Source organism: Pteropus alecto, unplaced genomic scaffold (assembly GCF_000325575.1).
Source record: "Pteropus alecto unplaced genomic scaffold, ASM32557v1 scaffold71, whole genome shotgun sequence".
Lineage (NCBI taxonomy): Eukaryota > Metazoa > Chordata > Mammalia > Chiroptera > Pteropodidae > Pteropus > Pteropus alecto.
Genome location: NW_006433024.1, coordinates 18222314 through 18239422, shown reverse-complemented (window position 1 = coordinate 18239422; position 17109 = coordinate 18222314). Strand labels below are relative to the sequence as shown.

At 55.5% G+C, this 17109-nt stretch overlaps 1 protein-coding gene across 1 annotated transcript in view; it reads right to left on the bottom strand.

Annotated features, from left to right (window-relative positions):
* Window positions 1-1381: 1381 nt before the first annotated feature.
* The window catches only part of TSPAN18 (tetraspanin 18), a 174841-nt gene continuing 159113 nt past the window's right edge, over window positions 1382-17109 (bottom strand). Inside the window, exons 7-11 of the mRNA XM_006908059.3 lie at window positions 11420-11494; window positions 10102-10200; window positions 9342-9524; window positions 4644-4727; window positions 1382-2754 (exon numbers count right to left, since the gene is read on the bottom strand). Coding sequence (XP_006908121.1) covers window positions 2707-2754; window positions 4644-4727; window positions 9342-9524; window positions 10102-10200; window positions 11420-11494 — 489 coding nt within the window. The 3' untranslated portion in view covers window positions 1382-2706. The remainder of the gene's footprint in view (window positions 2755-4643; window positions 4728-9341; window positions 9525-10101; window positions 10201-11419; window positions 11495-17109) is intronic.

Below are 17109 nucleotides of genomic sequence, written 5' to 3'. Positions count from 1 at the left end.
AGCCCAGCCAGATCTGGAGCCTGAGAGAGGCTCCTTAGATTGGGCAGAGCTTTCTTTTCTCACACAATGGCTACAAGTAGCCTTGTACATACCTACCAGCCTGGGCTCAGGCTAGAGAGCAGACCACCTCCCCGCTTTCCCTTTCCAGCCTGAGGGGCCAGTGGCTGTGCAGGTCAGTGGAACAGATTCAGGGCTCCTTGGCACCTTTCTGGGAAGCCTTTGGTGGTGACAGTTTAACAACTACCCATGATCCCATGTCAGCCAGATGGGTCCCCTGTGACCTTCCCTCTTCTCAACTCCTACGGGGGCCAGAAATGGGCGGGAGTGGAAGAGACTGGACGAGCCGGGTGGTATCAGATGTCAGGCTCCTCTTACTTTCAAGGGCCCAGATTCTCCTGGGCAGGGGGAGACCAGATGGGGCCCCTGGACTGGAGCCACACAGCTGCCCAGTTTGGCCTTGAGTCCCCTCTAAGCAGCCTGGGATTTTTTAATGTTATTTTCTTTCTGGTCAACCTCAGACCAGCCATTTGCCTCTTCCAGGAAGCTGGAGGTAAGCGTGTGGGTGAGTCTAGAGGGGCAGGGCCCAGGCCCTTCTCAGGCTGGGCTGGGGTGCCAGCTGCTGGATTATATGGTCCAACAGCTGGGGACAGCAAAGACCCTGGATCCTGGGGATGGCCAGTCCCTAGGGAGCTCATGGCATCATGGAGTTGCCAGAGCAGGCTGCTCCAGGGACAATTTGGAAAGACTCAGTCTGGAGACCTGGAGGGAGGGCCAGGGCTGGTGGGAACAGCAGGAGGGGCGGAAGGGGTAAGGGGGAGATGGGAGGAGAGTCTAACCAAATCTTCATAGCAAGCAGAGCCCTGGCTGCACCTCAGAAGCAGGCAAATGGGAGACTGAGGGAGCCCTGGACTTGAGGCTGCAGCTTTGTGGCTAGAAAGCAGGAGGGGGAGGCTGGAATCTGGCACAGGGCTTGTGACGTAGAATGGGCTTCTCCCAGACCCTGAAGACAGACAGACAAAGAGGAGGGCCGCCACCATGCTGACCCTCCCATTCCCATGCCTGTGGCAGACATCACTAATCAAGCATAAGGGGTCTGGCAGACGTTGCTGATCAGGATCACGCCGCCCTCTCCCAGAGTCCAGACCAAACCTCAGGTCCTCAGCACGGCCCCCGGCAGCCACTCCCGGTTGATTGAGGTTGAGGCATCTTGCAGTCCAGTCGCCAACACTGGTTTAGGTCTTCATATGCGAGGCTGATTTGTGGGTGCTGTGTGGGTGTCAGTGAGCCCGTGGGAAAACCTCTTCCTGCCGGAGCCTGGAGGGGAGGGAGCGCCCAGAAATGCACTATGGAGAGTGGACAGGAAACCAGGTCACAGCAGAAATGATGAGATGCCCTGGAGTTCTTTATCCTGGAGATAACGAGGCTCAGGGAGAAACAACATGTGGCCTTAACACTGGGGGAAGGAGAGAGAGCAAGTGGAGGAACCACAGAAAAATTTCTGCTGTGCATTGAGCTGATGCTATAGTGAGCAGTCCAAAGGCAGAAGGTTGTCTTGGGAGGTAGTGAACTCCCCATCCCTGGAGGTGTACAAGAGGAGGGTGGAGATGTCTTGGCTGGGATCATACGGAAGATATCCAAACCATGGTTCTGGGTGAGGAGAGAAGAACCCGGTGATCTTGGGGGCTCCTTCCAGCTCTGAGAGCTGGGGAGCTGGTGGAGAACAGGGAAGGGGACTGGCTTGTGGGGGGAGGTGGGCGGTGTGGAAAGGGGACTCTGGTGTGTGTACGTGTGCGTGTTCCTGGGGGCCTAGAAGTGCAGGTAGGGGTGAGAGGGAGGGCAGGGGGGACAAAGTCCCGAATTTTCTTAGCCGTGGACCTGGGAAGATGTAGTTCTTGGTCAGCCTGCCCTGTCTCTTCTGGGGAAACCACGATGCTGAGGCTGAGGCGGGGGTGGGCAGCAGGTCTGCTGGACTAACAGAGGTGGAGGGAGTGACAGGCAGCCTGGAGATGACCCAGTTCTTGTCCAGAACTGTTGTGCATGTGCTGTGTGACTGGATGAAAGTCTGTGCCTTCTTCTGGATAATGTGGTCCAACAGCTGGGGACAGCAAAGACCCCACCAGCTGGGCCTTTCTTGGATCCAGTGTCCGCAGCCCACTCTCGGCCTCAGCTGGAGCAGGGACAACTCCATGGACCGGAGGACCAGGGATTGCGAGTCAGTGCCGAGTCCTCGAGGACATGTTGACCAAGTCCATCTGGGGACCCCGGGCTTTGGCGACCTCTCCGAGATTTGCTTTTATCTTCCTGTTACCCAAATCCTCTCTTTCTTGGCACCTGGTCCCGAAGCTGTGAGGAAAGGCCCCAGGCCTGGGGCTGCCAGAGTCCAGCTGGGCGGAGGAGGGGACCTGGGACTGGTGTTCCTTTGGTCTCTGGTGCACACTGCATCAGGGGCGCAGGTGCTGGGGTCCCTGCAGAGAGCTCATGGCCCCCACCCCAGAATCCAGGCAGGGTACATCGGTCAGTATTTTTGTCACTTAGTTAAAAAAATAAGTATTTCCCCCTGCCCCTTCTTTTGGCCACTTATGATGGCCTCCCCTCCTCCCCTCCCCCACCCCTGGAGCCCAGGGGGCAGGGGCGTGAGGGAGGGGAGGGCGACGGGTGCTGGGTGGTTGTGGGCAGGGTGAGTCTCCAGGCTTCAGGCCACACCCTCTACTGGATGCCCCGGAAGAGGCACATGGCGAAGATCATGGCGAAAAGCTGCAGAGAAAGTGCGTGTCGGCTCGTTAGGCTGGGCCCCCAGCCCTCCACCCGGCGCCCACTCTGCGGGAAACGGTCTGTCTGTCCTACGGCAGGACGCGGCGTGCGCGTCCTTCTCCTGCCGTGGGGACTCCCGACGCCCCCTGGCGGCAAGCCCTTCTCACCAGCCACGGGGCCCCTTCACGCGGTATAGTCACCGCGAGAAAGGGGCTTTGGAAACCAGGAGACATGGCTTCAAATCTAGCTCCCTCTTTGCCACTGGTGACCGTGGGCCAAACACTTCCCTTCTCTGGGCCTGCTATGTCTCTAGAACTCACCGTGTGCCAGGCACAGTTCAAGGCGCTTTCTTAGAAACCCTTTCACAGACCAGGAAGACCGAGTCACGTAGCCTGCCTGAGGTAACACAGTTACAAGCAAGGAAGCCAGGGTTTGAGTCCAGGCATCTGCCCCAGAGCCCGCCTGTGCTCACAACCTGAATGCCCCGCTTCTCGTTCACAGGGCAGTGGTGAGATTGAAGTCTAAAGCGATCATCTAACGACATCATGGGGCCTGTTATGTAGGAGATGCTTAGTAGAAAGTCACCAGGGTTGCTGTTAACAGGCAGGGAAGGCGTAGGGGCACAGCCACTGAACACTGAGGACCCTGGGGTGGCGGGGAGGGCAGGGACCGACTCAGGGGTACGCCTCCGACCAGACTGGCTGATGTCCCCATGGCCACGCCTCTTCTTGAAAGTAGCACAAAGGACGGTTCCCAGACCTCATGGCCAAATCTCCAGGAGGGACAGTGGGGTCAGGAGGCAGGGCTGGTTTGGGACCATGGTAAAGGTTCCCACCTGGGAGCAGGGTTCTGCTTCCCATAGGGGCTGGGGAGCTGGACTCTTAAAAGCTCATGTTCTTCCTGCATCAGACACATGCCTGCAGTTTCCCTGGGCCTGGCACAGGTTTATCTGTTTCTTAGTCACTGCTACGTCCCCCGAGAGGACTCGTTCACCTCAAATAGTACTGGCACATAGCAGGGTCTCAGTTTATGCTTGCTGAGTGAATGAATGACTGAATGAATACATAAATGGCCCCTTCCTCTCTCCCATCTCCAACAGTCTCCACAAACTGCTCTAAGCATGGCTGTAAAAGGGACAGTAAGAAGCTGAGACAGGCGGCAATGTTGCCAGGTGTTGGTGGACCTTCAAGGCCGCCCTGGCTTCATGTCCCCGAAGGCCGACAGGTGGCTGAGGCCCAGAGTACCTGTTCCTGAAGACGGCTGCGCATGGGCCATGCTGCCCACCTAACCTCCCTGAGCAGTGGGTTCGAGATCCAGGAAAGGCTCTGCCCTCTGGCTGAAGCGACACCTATTGGTGTCTGCAAGAATCTGCAACTGCCTTCCTTTGGAGGGCGCTGGGACCTTCAAACAAAGGGGCTAAGAAAGCCCTTGAGAGGTTCAGAGGGCTGCACCGGCCCTAAACACACCGCAGTGGAAGGGCCTGATCTAGGAGCACAGACAGCAGCCCCTCCCTCAAGTCAGCTGTGCAGAGCCTTCAGTCGAGACTTCACTCTGGACCTTGGGTGGGTTTGGGGGGCTGATTTGGGGGTTTGGTGGGAGAGGAATGGAGATGGGAGGTGGCAGGAAGATGGGGGAGTGACTCTCAGGTCCTGCCTGTCCCCACAACCCAGAGAACTTGCTCAGACGTGTCCAGAGTCCAATGATGACACACAGGCAGCAGACAGACATGGCAGGGCTTACTACCCACAGTCCCCATAGTGGAGGACCCATGGGTCCTGGGGTAAGGACGTGGAGACGGAGATGGGCTGGGGATTGCAGGCCATGGGGGATCTTCCCCAGGCCCCGTGTGTGCCTTGCTTCTGGGGAGCCACAGAAGTGGGGCCTTCACTTACCTCGATGGCCAGCACCCCGATGGCGAGGGCTCCGGCCAGGTAGACGTAGGTTTCGAAGGCATTGAGGATCACTGTGTAACAGCCCTGGGGGGAAGGATCAGAGGTGAAGCCGGAAGGATAGTCTGGGGTCACGGGCTGGAGGCCCGCATCAGGACAGGGGTGTGAAGCCGGGAACTGGCATGTGCCCTCAAAGCTCGGGCAACAGCCTTGGCACAGAGCAAAGCCTCAGTCCCTGTAGGACCGTCCTCCCTCTCTCGATGCCCCTCTCAGCACGTCCTGGCTGGTGGACAGTGAGCGCAGAGTGTGTGTGTGGGTTTACCCGCTATGCCTCCAGGTGTCACTGCCAGACCATCCTCTCTCTACGCACACACCCCTGTTCCACAAGGAGAGGGGACAGGATACATGGCAAAGCCCTTTCTGAGCTTGAAGTTGACTTTGACATGCCTCCTCCGAGTGGGGCCTTGTCCAGCAGAGGGAGGACATCCCCGCGCCCCTCTGCTGTGCACAGGGCCTGAGGTCTAAACCGCTCATCTCCCTTCCATCTGGCTCTGGCGCCAAAGACCCTTTGGGTCCCTGGACTGGGCCAAGCAGACTGGGCTGGCCAGTGGAGGCCCCGGATACTGAGACACCCTCGGAGTGAGCAGGGAGGGCAGGGGGGATGGATGGGACGATGCTACCAACATGTTGTAAGTGTCTACCCTGTCGGGAACTCTGCTGGGGCCTCATGGGCTTGTTCTCACTTAGTCCTCATCACAGCCCCTTGGGGAAGAGGGCTCTCCCTGCATCCTGTATGTGAGGAAAGGAGGGCAGGAGCAGCTGGACCACTTGCTCAAGGCCACACACGGGGAGGAAAGGAAGCAGGGTTTGCACGGGGAGTCCAAGGTCCCCCTGCTCTTCCCTCTGCTCTAGGGGAAGGGAGCTGGGCATCAGGGAGGCTCGGTTCTCGCTCATCCAGGCCAGGCCTCTGGCTCAGGGCCCAAGCTCCTGTCGACACCCTCGGATGTCACATCTTCCTCCCTGTCATGATGGCTTCCTCCCCTCACCCAGCCCCGCGGGGCGCCATCTCTCCCAGCCTCACCACAGACTGCTAGTGCCCTAACCATGCTGCTGTCGCCAGCTCCCCATTCTCCCGTGCTCCCTCTCTGCAGGGCGGGAGTATCACCCCACCCCCACCCTGGCTCCGGACCACAGTTGCCCCTCTAACCTCATCTGACCAAAAGCAGCTAGGCAAGAGGTGACGCTACAGAGAACACCCACGTTTGTGCCTACGGCATGGACCTTCCCCTGAGCTCCAGCCCCATATGCCCAGTTGCCCACTGGGCACCTCTGCTGGGATGTCCCAAGGACTCAACATGTCCAGAATCAGAACTCGAGACCTTCCCCCAAGCCGGAGCCTGTGGAGTCGCCCTCAACACCTCCTCACCCTCCCTTCTCCACAGTCGACCTACTGCCACAGATGGTAGCTTTTACCTCCTGAATAATTTCTCACATCTATACACCTCTCTGTGTCTCCACTGCCATCACCCTGGTCTAACCTACTGTCGCTTCTCATTGGGACCGAGTAAAAATCCCTCCTGTCCGCTCAGGCTGTCCACCTCTAATCCCTGGCCACAGAACAGCCAGAACATCAACACGGCCATGTACCCCACCCCCCACTCCCCACGCAGAACTAGGATGGTTTCTATTGCCCTTCCAGCATCCTCGCGGACCTGTTGCCCAGCATGGTCGGGCCCTGCTGATGCCCTCACTCACTGTGCTCCAGCCCTACTGGCCTTCTCTTGGTTCCTGGAATATACCAGGCTCCCTCCCTTCCCAGGGCCTTTGCATATGCCGCTCTCACTCTCTAGATGAATTGCTTGTTACTTTTTCCAGAAAGATGAGAGTGTAGCACTTTGTTTCAAGGAGAGTCACAGCAGCACACACACTCCTAACCCAGCAGGAAGCAGATGGGGAACAGTGGGGATAGAGCAGAGAAACGGTGATGCCGTAAGGAGAGAAGACTTAGGGTCACCCAGACAGATGGGGGATATGGATGGTTTCCTATTAGTGGCCCCCTGCTGGCCTAGAGGCAAGGTCTAGCAAGGTCGCCCTCTACTGGGAGACCCCTTGATTTATGTCCAGCAGAAAACACATCCCTGACTTTGCATATGCCAGGGTGACTGTCTTGCCTGACTTGCCTGGGGTGGCTGCCATGTGGGTTTGAGTCATATCAATGGGTAAGCCCAAGTATTCATCATGGGTTACCATTTTTTTTTTTTGAGATTTCCTCATTTCTCTTCATTAGAGTTCAATGGTAAACAGGGTTGGCGGACTAACTCAATACCATAGACAAGTGTCCTCTGTCTTGACTCCCGGTGGCCATGTGACCAAGTCCTAGCCAGTGAGACCTAAGCAGAAGTCTGTCGGGGGTTCCTGGGAAAGAGGCTTGTGCTCTTCCCCCTGCCTTGAACATGGGTGGGATGTCTGGAGCTATGGCAGCTATTTTACCACCATGAAGCGGTAAGCACAATGAAATGCCACAGAGATCACAGAGACCAGGTCTTGACTGACATGACAGAGCAGCTGATACAATGGGAGAAGCCACCATCTTCCAGAGTTCTTGCCATGTGTGGAACACAGGGCTATTTGCTTAAGCCCTTTGAGTCAGTAACTCGCAATCAAATGTGTTGCTCACTGATTCAAGACAGTGACGGAGATATAAAGCCAAATTGGAAATGCATCCTGGGCTTTAGGGAAGAGGGCTTTGGAAGAACACAGGTAGTTCCTTAGCAGAGGCTTTTAAAAGTGAAGAATGCTTAGGAGGGATGTGAGTGTCTCAGAAATGGAATCCCAGAAGTCAACCTCGGTAACACCCCTGAGGTCAGAGGAAGAATCATCGTAAAGAACTAATGTAGCTGCCCAGGGACCTCTCCCATGAGCTCCTACATCAAGGCCATGCCCAGAAGATGGAAGGAGGCATTGTCACAGAGGATGAATCAGAAATGAGAAGGATGGCAGGGCAGGAAAAGCCCTGAAGGACCAGGGCCCACAAGCAGCTTCCTGGGACAATTCCCAAGTGGCCTCAGGACACAGGTTTGGCTATAGGCACTGGGCATTCCTAACAGTAGTTCCTTGAAACAAGTTAGAAGTTCATTTGTCTTTCATATCAAATTCTAAGCCGTGGTGGCCACTCTGCTTTCTGGAGTTGTCAGTGGCCCAGGCTCCATCTCTCTTGATGCTCTGACAGCCTACGGGGCCACCCTCCTCTGCAAGGTCTGAGGTGGCTGTCATCACAGCTGCATCCCAGCCAGGGGGTAAAGAGGAGGGGTGGGCATAGCACTTTCTCTTAAGGATGTCACTCCGTTGCACAAATCATGTCTGCTCACCTCCCTTTGGCTAGAACATGGTCACATGGCCTAGCTGCAGGAAAGGACAGCCTTTATCTGGTGGCCATGGGGTCTTATAGAGCCCCTTTTTCCAGGGGAGAAGGGGTGAATAGAGTTTGGAGACAGGCAGAAGTCTCTGCCACTGTTCAGGGAATCTGAGGTCAAGAGAGTGTGTCCTGGCCAAGGTGACACAGCAGCCCGACATGTCAGTCTGGCACCACACCCCTTCTGCCATGTCCGGCAGCCTCTCCTGAGAGCAGAGACCTCCGGCCCCTGGGGTGGCCTGATCCCAGGGCCCTCATTTCTTTGTGTCTCCTCCCCCCAGCACTGGAGGGCAAGACCATGAGGGGCGGAGAAGCCGAGTTCATGGGGCAAAGCTGAGGCTAGAAAGAGCCTCGCCTTAGGCCAGGGTCAGGCTTCAGCTCAACTGTCCTCTTCCCCAGACTCTTAAGAGGCCTGCCTTGAGCCCCTGCCCTGGTCCCTTTTAGCCCCTCATCTGGCATTTCTTTCTTCACAGTAATCATTGCCGTGTGTAGTGATGACTTTTTGTTCGTTTGCTGCTTGTTTATCATCTACTTTTTCTAACTAGACTGCGAGCCCCACAGGAACAGGGCCTTGTCTCCTGTCCCCTGAGGGGTCCCCTGCATCTGGATCTCTCCAATGCGATCCTCATTAAAGGCCTATTAAGTGAGGGGTGCAGGGGCTCAGTCCACCTTCGCTCTCCCCCCTCCCCCACCTAGCCCGGTCTCACACCCAAGGCATGGGGGGCTGGTCACTGGGGACCCTTGTGTGCCCCAGAGGTGGCATATGTAAGGAAGGGAATGGGTTTTTTAGAGACTTAGATGAAGTCCTCGGGTTGCAAGAGAAGCAAGGAAGTCTAGGAGCTTCTGTGACCTTGGAGGGTCAGGTCAGGGAAACCTTGCTTCCTTGGAGTCAGGAGGTGCCCCCACATGGCAAATGTGAGCTTTCCCCCAAATACAGGGCATGACTGAGGAGGGGCCCCCACCATGTGACTCTGGTTCTGGCTCCCGACCTGCATTATTGGAATTGCAAGGAGCGTTCGGCCTGGAACACTGGAAAACTCCTACTGACCTTTTAGCCCCAGCCAAAACGCCCAGTCCCCTGGCCTGTGCCTTCTGCCACCCTCATCCTTCCTGCACTGTGGTGGAAGCTCGAGGGCCTGGATGGAGCTTCATCAGCCCCCACTCAGTCCCATGTCATGGCCAACACACCCATGGGATCAGGAGTGCCTTCAGACCCTTTGGGCTGACACTGCCCCCCAACCAGCTCTGGCCACCCATGTCCCCCCGCTTGGGGCAGCAGGGCCTGGTACCTGCTTGTTCAGGAACAGGTCCCTTCCCAGGAGGCATTCCTCCCTGCTCAGCAGGACCCCGTCCCGAGTCTGGGGTTCTCTTCGGCAGCAGGCCTCTGGCACCTCTTCACTATCCAAAGTCAGGAGTCGAAAAACTGATGCGAACTTGAAGTCTTCAGGCCCGTTGACCCCGCAGCAACCAAACTAGGAGGAAAACAAAGCCAAGAGTCTGGGGGACAGAGCTGGCCCCAGGGGCGGAAGTACGGATGGCCTGTGTAGAGGCCACAGTGAGGCAGCGGGGTGGGGTGGAGTGGACACCCAGGCGTGGGCTGGCTCCACCCTCTCTGCCTGTGTGACCCCGGGAAAGTCACTCAGCTTCTCTGAGCCTCCAGTGACTTTAACCTTAAACTGGTGGTGGAGGTAGAGATTCCTACCTCACCAGGCACTTAGCATGCAATAAACAGTTCCTTTGATTACCGTCATCAATGACGATGACAGTTGCTTGAGGAATCAGACAGCTTTCATCCTGAGTTTGGACCGTTTGCCTGGCAGTGGCTGCCAGCAACGCCGTGTGGATGCGATTCTGAGGCTTGGTGGCCAGTGCCCTGGTTGATTATTGATGTCTGCCAATTCTGAGGCTTGGTGGCCAGTGCCCTGGTTGATTATTGATGTCTGCCCACAGGCACATGAGCAGAGGGGACTCTGGAGGCCAGACTTTTGCTATGCTGGGCGTCGTGGCTCTGAAAGCTCACAGTCCAGGTTTGGGGGCTATGTCACTCACTGTGATCATGACTGAGTTCCAGGTGGCAGAGAAGACATCCGTGTCGTTGTTGCCCTGGTAGTGCTTGGTGAGCTCCTTGGTGAAGAATTCACGGGTGAGCTGGAGGCAAAGGAAGAGGGTGGCTGAGACCCGCGCCCAGCAGCTTGACGCTGCCCCCACCCCTCCATGGCCTCTGCATCTATCTGCTTCGGGGGAGGGAAGGGAAGGCCTCAGGGCCCTGGTGCCAGGCTCCTGGCATTCTCCTAAGCTGCCAACTTGGGGTGGGTCCCTTAAGCCCACCCCAAGGCCTGTGGCCTCCCTGCATGGTGGGATCACCTACATGAAGTCTACACAACCCCTCGACAGCCCCGAGGCCGGGGCGCACGGAACCTCACTCGCCCCTGCAACACTTCTCAGAGGGAGGGCTTGCCCAGGATGGGGCACTTCCCCTCCCGCCACGCCCTCCACCCTGACCCGTCCCTCAGACAGAGCCAAGCAGGCGCCCTGAGTCCCAGGCCCCGAAGAAGCCACGCGTGGAGCAGGGAGTCTTTGCACATCCACGGGTTCTACCCTCAAAATATTCTCACGGTCTAACCACCTTGCTTCCTGCTGCGGTGAAAGGGCCGGGCCCTGGGTGGTACCTCCAGAGGGGCACCATCGGGGCACCGATGTCTGCTCATAGGCTACTTACTGCCTGCTCCTCCCCTCCGTGCCAACAGCTCAGCGGCTGACCCCAGGGCCAGCCTGCGTCTCCTGCCCCCTCTCCCTTCTTTCCTCTCCTCTGTTTCCAGGCCACCTTTGGTTGGTGTCTGGCTCTTATAGACTCGGGGAAGGGAGCTGCTGCCCAGGGTGGTTGGAGCCCCTGGAGTAAGGTGGCCCATCAGGGCAAGTGGCCCAAATTGGATATTGGCCTGGGCCTCATCGAGCATGCTCTGTCCTAGTCTCCTGCATGTCACCTAGTCCAGGGAGGAGGAAGGGGAGACACACAGCCTCCCTGACTATCCTTGAACTGTCAAATGACTATTGCTGGACCATTGCTGGGAACGGTATGGAATGGAAGATTCCAGAATCTGGTGTGGGGTTGCACCAGATGCTTTGGAAGAGCAGGGATCCTTAAGGGTCCCCCTGACTCAGACCTTCTAGAAAAGCCTTAGCAGAAAGAGGCTTGCCAGGGTCTCCCTCTGGGCTGTGGGGCCTGTTGGGGTGCTGGGTCAGAATTTGGGCTGGAAGTGCTTGATGAGAGCCTCCCGACTCTACTGAGGAGGGGACAGGCTGGCCTTGATGGCCACTGAGCCCTGGCTGGTTGCAGGGGCCAGGGTGCGGGGGGCCCAGTACGTACATTTTCTCTAAAGATAAAGGCCAGGATGGCCGCTGAGAGCTCTGCCAAGAAGATGATCAGGATGAACAGGAAGAACTGCAAAGAGAAGAGGCCGCGTGAGCGTCTCGAGGGCGGGCGGGACAAGGGCATCACTCACTGAAGCGCCCTTCCATCTGTTACGCAACGGACGCAATGCGCTGATTTTGTAAGACTAAGGAACGTCACTGCCCGAAGCCAGACATTTTTCATAATAAACACACCAACAATCCATCTTGGGAGTCAACAATCTTGCAATACAAATATGGACAAAGCAAACATACATCTTCCGTACAAATGGCCCCCCTTTACAAGGCTCTTGCTCGGTAATCAGTCTGAACTACCCTACCTGGCAGCCCTGGGAAGAGACAGATGTTGAAACATGTTTGGGCTCCCTCTCGGTGGATTGTCCAAGCTGTGGGAACCCTGATTTCCCTGGGGACCCCTGGCTGGCTTTCCCCACCCGGCCAGCCTGAGGGCCCCCTCTCCCTGCCGCTGCCTCTCATTCCCGCCGGAAGTGGGGAGGCAAAGCTGATCTTCAGCTGTAGTAAAGGAGAAGGAATGGAGGGGAGATGGTGTGTCTGTCAAAATGTGGAAACCCAGGGACCAGGAGATTGAAATCTAACAGGCCCCTCTGCTCCACTCATTGCATTTCTTGAAGCTCCCCAAATAAACCATGATGCCTCTCATCTCGGGCCCTTACATGCTGTGCTCCCTCTGCTGAGAAGGTCCCTTCTTTCTTCACCCACCAGCTCCTCATTTTCTAGAGTGGGTTTAGCCTCGGCTGCCCTCCCTGCGAGAAGTCTTTCTGGGCTTCCCCACATCACAGGACCACACAGAGACGTCCTCATCGTAGCTGCCATGTCCCCAGTGCACCCCTCACGTAAGCATAGAGGCTGTAACCGAGTATGCTATTCCCAATGCCCAGACGGCACGAGTGTCGGTTCGTGGCTATCAGGTGAATGGATGAATCTATGAATGACTGACTCAGCATCACGACCTTGCTGTCTGCTACATGTCAGGCCCTGGTCGTCATGGGTTTGGGGCTGAAAGCTGTTAGATTAAAGAGGAAATGGCGATGCCTTCATTGCTTGGTATTACTAGTGCCCTCGGCATGTAAACTCTGTGACAATTCCAGAGTTTTCACCCCACCTGAGACCACCAGCAGAGGACTGAATCCCCAGTGTACATGGAGATAGGTTCCCACACACCCTCCCAGCCTCCTCAGCCAGCTGTCCTAAGACCTGCTCCCTTGGGTCACAGTCCCCAGAGCACTGGGTGTGCCTGGCTGGAAGGAGGTGAAGGGTCCTGAGCTCAGTGTCGGGACATGCCAGCCCTCCTTGCCTTGCTTTGTGTGACTTGGGACAATCACTCAAACCCCTTCCAGCTTCAGTTTCCTTGTCAGTCAAGTGAGAATGTAACCCTTGCTACTGGGGTCACGGTGGAGAATAATGAAGTAATGGATGTGAAAGTGTTCTGTATGCCATTAAAAAGGCTGAGCGCAGCTTGTCATCGAGGCTTTTATAAGTACAGAAGGAGCACAGAAGCCAGCTCGAGTGCAGGCTCTTCCCTGAGCCCCCAGAGCCTGGCTCCGGTGACACATTCTGTGCTGGTTTCCTCACAGCCATTCTCAAGGGCCGCCGATGACGCCCTTGGTTTCTCTTTCTGTCAGAAGAAGGTTTCTGTCACTTTATTCTCCTCCTGGGAGGCCCCAGTCATGTTTCCTCCCTGACTTTTCAGCTTGAACAGCAGCTCCCCATAGAGATCTCGAGGCTCCTTCAAACCTCTTAGGCTGCAGACCACTTTGGGGGAGACCATTGGGATGGATTCGAGTTGATCTGCCCAGGACACAGACATGAAACATCTCCTAGATGTCATATGGTTTTGTTGTTTCGTTTTAAATCCCCTAACCCATGGAGAACCCCTGGCTTAAACAGATCAGCCAGTGCAACATGTGGATCTGTCACTTCTCATGCCTAATTGTCATCTTTGGCCACGAGGATCTTGCCAGGTTCCAGCTGCCTCCAGCTTGGGCTCTGGCCGCGAGGAGCCCGATGCCTGTCCCACGTCTCTTTTCTGTTTAGAGCCTCCATTTCCACACCCTTGTTTCCCAGGAGGAAACAAGCCGGGGAAGGGAATGGCCGCTCCAAAGTGGGCATCTCCAAGATTTCAGAGCAGATCTTTTTGCCTCAACCCAGCTCCTTTCAGAGTGCCAAGCTACCCTTGTCTCCGCCGAGGAGCGTGGTCCAGGACTGAGCTGTCAGAAACCCTGCTGGACCCTGGGGGTCTGCTTTAGACAGGGCAGTGGTAGCCCTGCTAGGGGTCAGCTGTGTGGGATGACCTTGGGCCGTGGTCAAGGGTGGGCAGGGTTCCCCAATATGAGGGGAGTGTGACAGAGGGCCTCTTGTGGCCCTGGCCACAACACCTGCAGTCCATTCTGCCACCCCCACAACACCCTCTCTCATACACTGGTTGGCCCTTGGAATGAAGGATGCATTTGAGGGGTGCATTCCCCACCTCTGTGGCCTCTCATCTCCCCGACAGTGATGGAGGCCCCAGGCAGGGCTCCTGGCACTTCCATTTGGCTGGTGATGGATGGTCATCCGGTTCTGTTTCTCACGGCCTCTGCGGAAGCCCCACCCTGTCCTGTGCCCTCTTGGTAGAGTTGCTGGCTGTCCTCAGGCTGGCAGAGCGGCCTCAGAAAGTCTCCATCCGTGGTGACGTGATTCAGTTGGCTCTGGCTATGGATCGCGGCTTAGACAGTTATAAACTATGGATGAATCTAAGCTCCAGCCTCGTGTCTTCCACATGCTCGTCACTCTGGGAACATGCGTGTGTTACCCAAGATGACTCAGCACGGCTTCACTGAGATGGTGCAGGCTGGCACGACATGAGAGCTGCCCACATGGTGGCTCTGAACCAAGAGGAAGTGTGGCCTTCCTGAGGACAAGGGCCAGTGCGGGCGGTCTCCGGAAAAATAATGACAGCTACCACTTACTGTAGTACCACATGTATAGGCACTACCTAGGTACTGTAGCTCATACGTGGATTGTTTCAATGAACCGTCTCAGCAGCCTGGAGAAGCAGCTGCTGTTATCATCAACACCCCCACTTTACTGGTGGGGAAATTGGAACTCTGAAGGGGTAGCATGGCACAGCAAGTCAGCGGTACACCTGCGATGAGCACAGGAACTCTGATTTTAGAACACGGCCTTTTAACACCAAGTTATCCTAAAACCCATAGGAGCCTCCAGGTCTTAAGGCTTCAGATGGCCTGCAGGGTCTCTTGTGGTTCAACATTGGCCCCTTTAGTTTCTCATTCATCAAGTGCTTACATGTGCCAGGAACAGAGCAAAGCAAGATGCACATTTCCTCACTGAACCATGATCACAACACTATGCCTGGAAAGGAGGCATCGTTATCTTGATTTTATGTAGGAGGAATTTGAGGTTCAGAGACGTTAAGTAACCAGCCCCAAGTCTCACAGGCAAGAAGTAACAGAGATCAGAGCCAGGCTTTTCTGACTCCAAAGCCTATGCTCTTACCTATACCTCTGATACCACCTTCTCTGTTCCTTCATTCCAAGTCTGTCTTTTGAGCACCTACTCTGTGCTAGGTCCTGGCAAACAAACAAATATACCGCAGATGTGGTCCTCCCCACCCTCATGGAGTTTACAATGAGTCGAGATTCATAATTCAAGAAATGAAATTCATGAGATGAAATGCAAAAGATTTATGAGGAGAAATTAAAGAATGAACCTGGTAACTCATTGATGGGGAAAGCAGGCCTCCCCAGAGAAAGGGGGTCTGCAAACCTCCTTGCCGTTTCTTCCTCCTGGAGCAGAGTTTTCCCAAACATGGGGACCAAGGGGTGACTTGAATGTGTGAGTGTGAGTCACCTGAAGGAAAGTGCCAGGCTGTGGTGCCAACGTCATAACAATGACACGTCTGCCAACTCGCCGTCTCCAGCCTGAAATGATTTCCTTCTGCTTAATAGGGTCACCACTGGTCATTCGGAGGGGATTTCCCCGGACCTGGCCACATTTCCCCTGACCTTGTCCAGATGTCTCCTGGGGCTTCCCCTAATCGAGGCCTTTCCCAGGGTAGGTTTGGGTTCATCTAACCTCATTGCATTTGCCTACAGACATGTTTGTCAGTAATTCCTGAGCATCAATTTCCAACACTTTGCATAGGATGGGAGAGTTAAAGCAAAGGCGCAAACTGCCGTGCTGCCTACTGGTGAGCGTTTCCAGACTTTCCTAACCCATCTGCCTACAGGCGCATCTGCTTCCAGTTCTCGTTTCTAATAAATATTTACTAAATTTACATACTTCATGGGCGATTCAGCTCACTTATCTCTTTTAAATACATTCATCTCTTTCTGCTGTTCTCTTGTCTAATTTAGCGTGCCTTTGTTATAAAATATTTTAAAAATTCGACTCAAATAAATGGGCCAAAAAATATCCCTTAAACTACTCAGAAGGAAGCACCCAGGAAGAAAGGTTGCCACGAAAGGTCAACGATAGGCTGAAATTTGCCCTATCGTATGTGAAAATGCTGTAAAATCATTTGATCATAGGAAAGTGTTTGAAAAATTGATCATTAAGTGATGTGGTCGTCAGGTTACATGATCATTGGGCTCACTGTCCCTGGGCTAAGGGTCAGTGGGACACTGTGGGCTTTGGCGTCAGAGCGGCGGGGAGAGGATGGATACTCAGTTAAACCCCATCCCCAGACCCCATTTTCTGCAGGCCTCTGAGCCAGGGTTTCTGAAGAAGCTAAAGTTACTCCCTCTCGGCCCTTCTCAAGACAAGTCTTCTCTCCCTCCCAGCAGGCTGAGGCAGTGGTCTCAGGCTTCCCTAAGGACGCCAGCATCTATCAGGGGTGAGATCCTGGAAGCGCCACACGGCCAGGTCCAGGTGGAAAGACGAGTGGTTCTTCTTATTTTTTGAGGTCGTGAATCTTTTTGAAAACCTTCCAGAAGCTGTGATGTCTCTCCCCAGAAACATGCACATGTACACAAGATACACATACACACATAAAACACAACACGCATGTGTAGGCACACACACGCAGGCCCTGACATAATATTTCGCACATAATTTTAGGTGAATTTTGGATCACGCGAGTCCAGGCCAGGTTAGAAGCCCTTGGATCTGCCCCGTTCTGAGACACGGGAGACCTGGGCCCAAGTGTGCCCAGCTTTTGACCTGCACTGTGACCTCAAGCTTGTCTGAGCATCAGAGAGGGGAAGGGAGGGTTGAGGAGGGGATGAAGAGAAGAGAGGGGAGGACAGTGGAGGCAACACTGGGGAAGTGGAGCGAGAGAGAGGCAGGGAGACAGGACAGAGGCAAGGAGCATTCAGACGGGTAAGAAAAGAGACAAAAATGGTGGGAAGGGGCCACTGTAAGGTTCAGTGGGCTAGACCCGGCTACAGCCAGGACTTATCTCTCTTGGGGGACTTGGGGCAAACGTCATCCTGGGCCTCAGCGTCTTCCTCCTAAGCACCAGGGAAGGAAGCCATGTCCTCGTCCAGCTGGCAGGCTCAGAGGGAGCCACTTAGCTTAATGCCTCCCCAGTCCAGAGCCCCAGCCTGGCTTCCTGTCTTGGCTTCAGAGATGAGCCCATTCACAGTGGATGAGCCCTGGGGGCCGAGGTGCGGTCGGGGGGGGCGG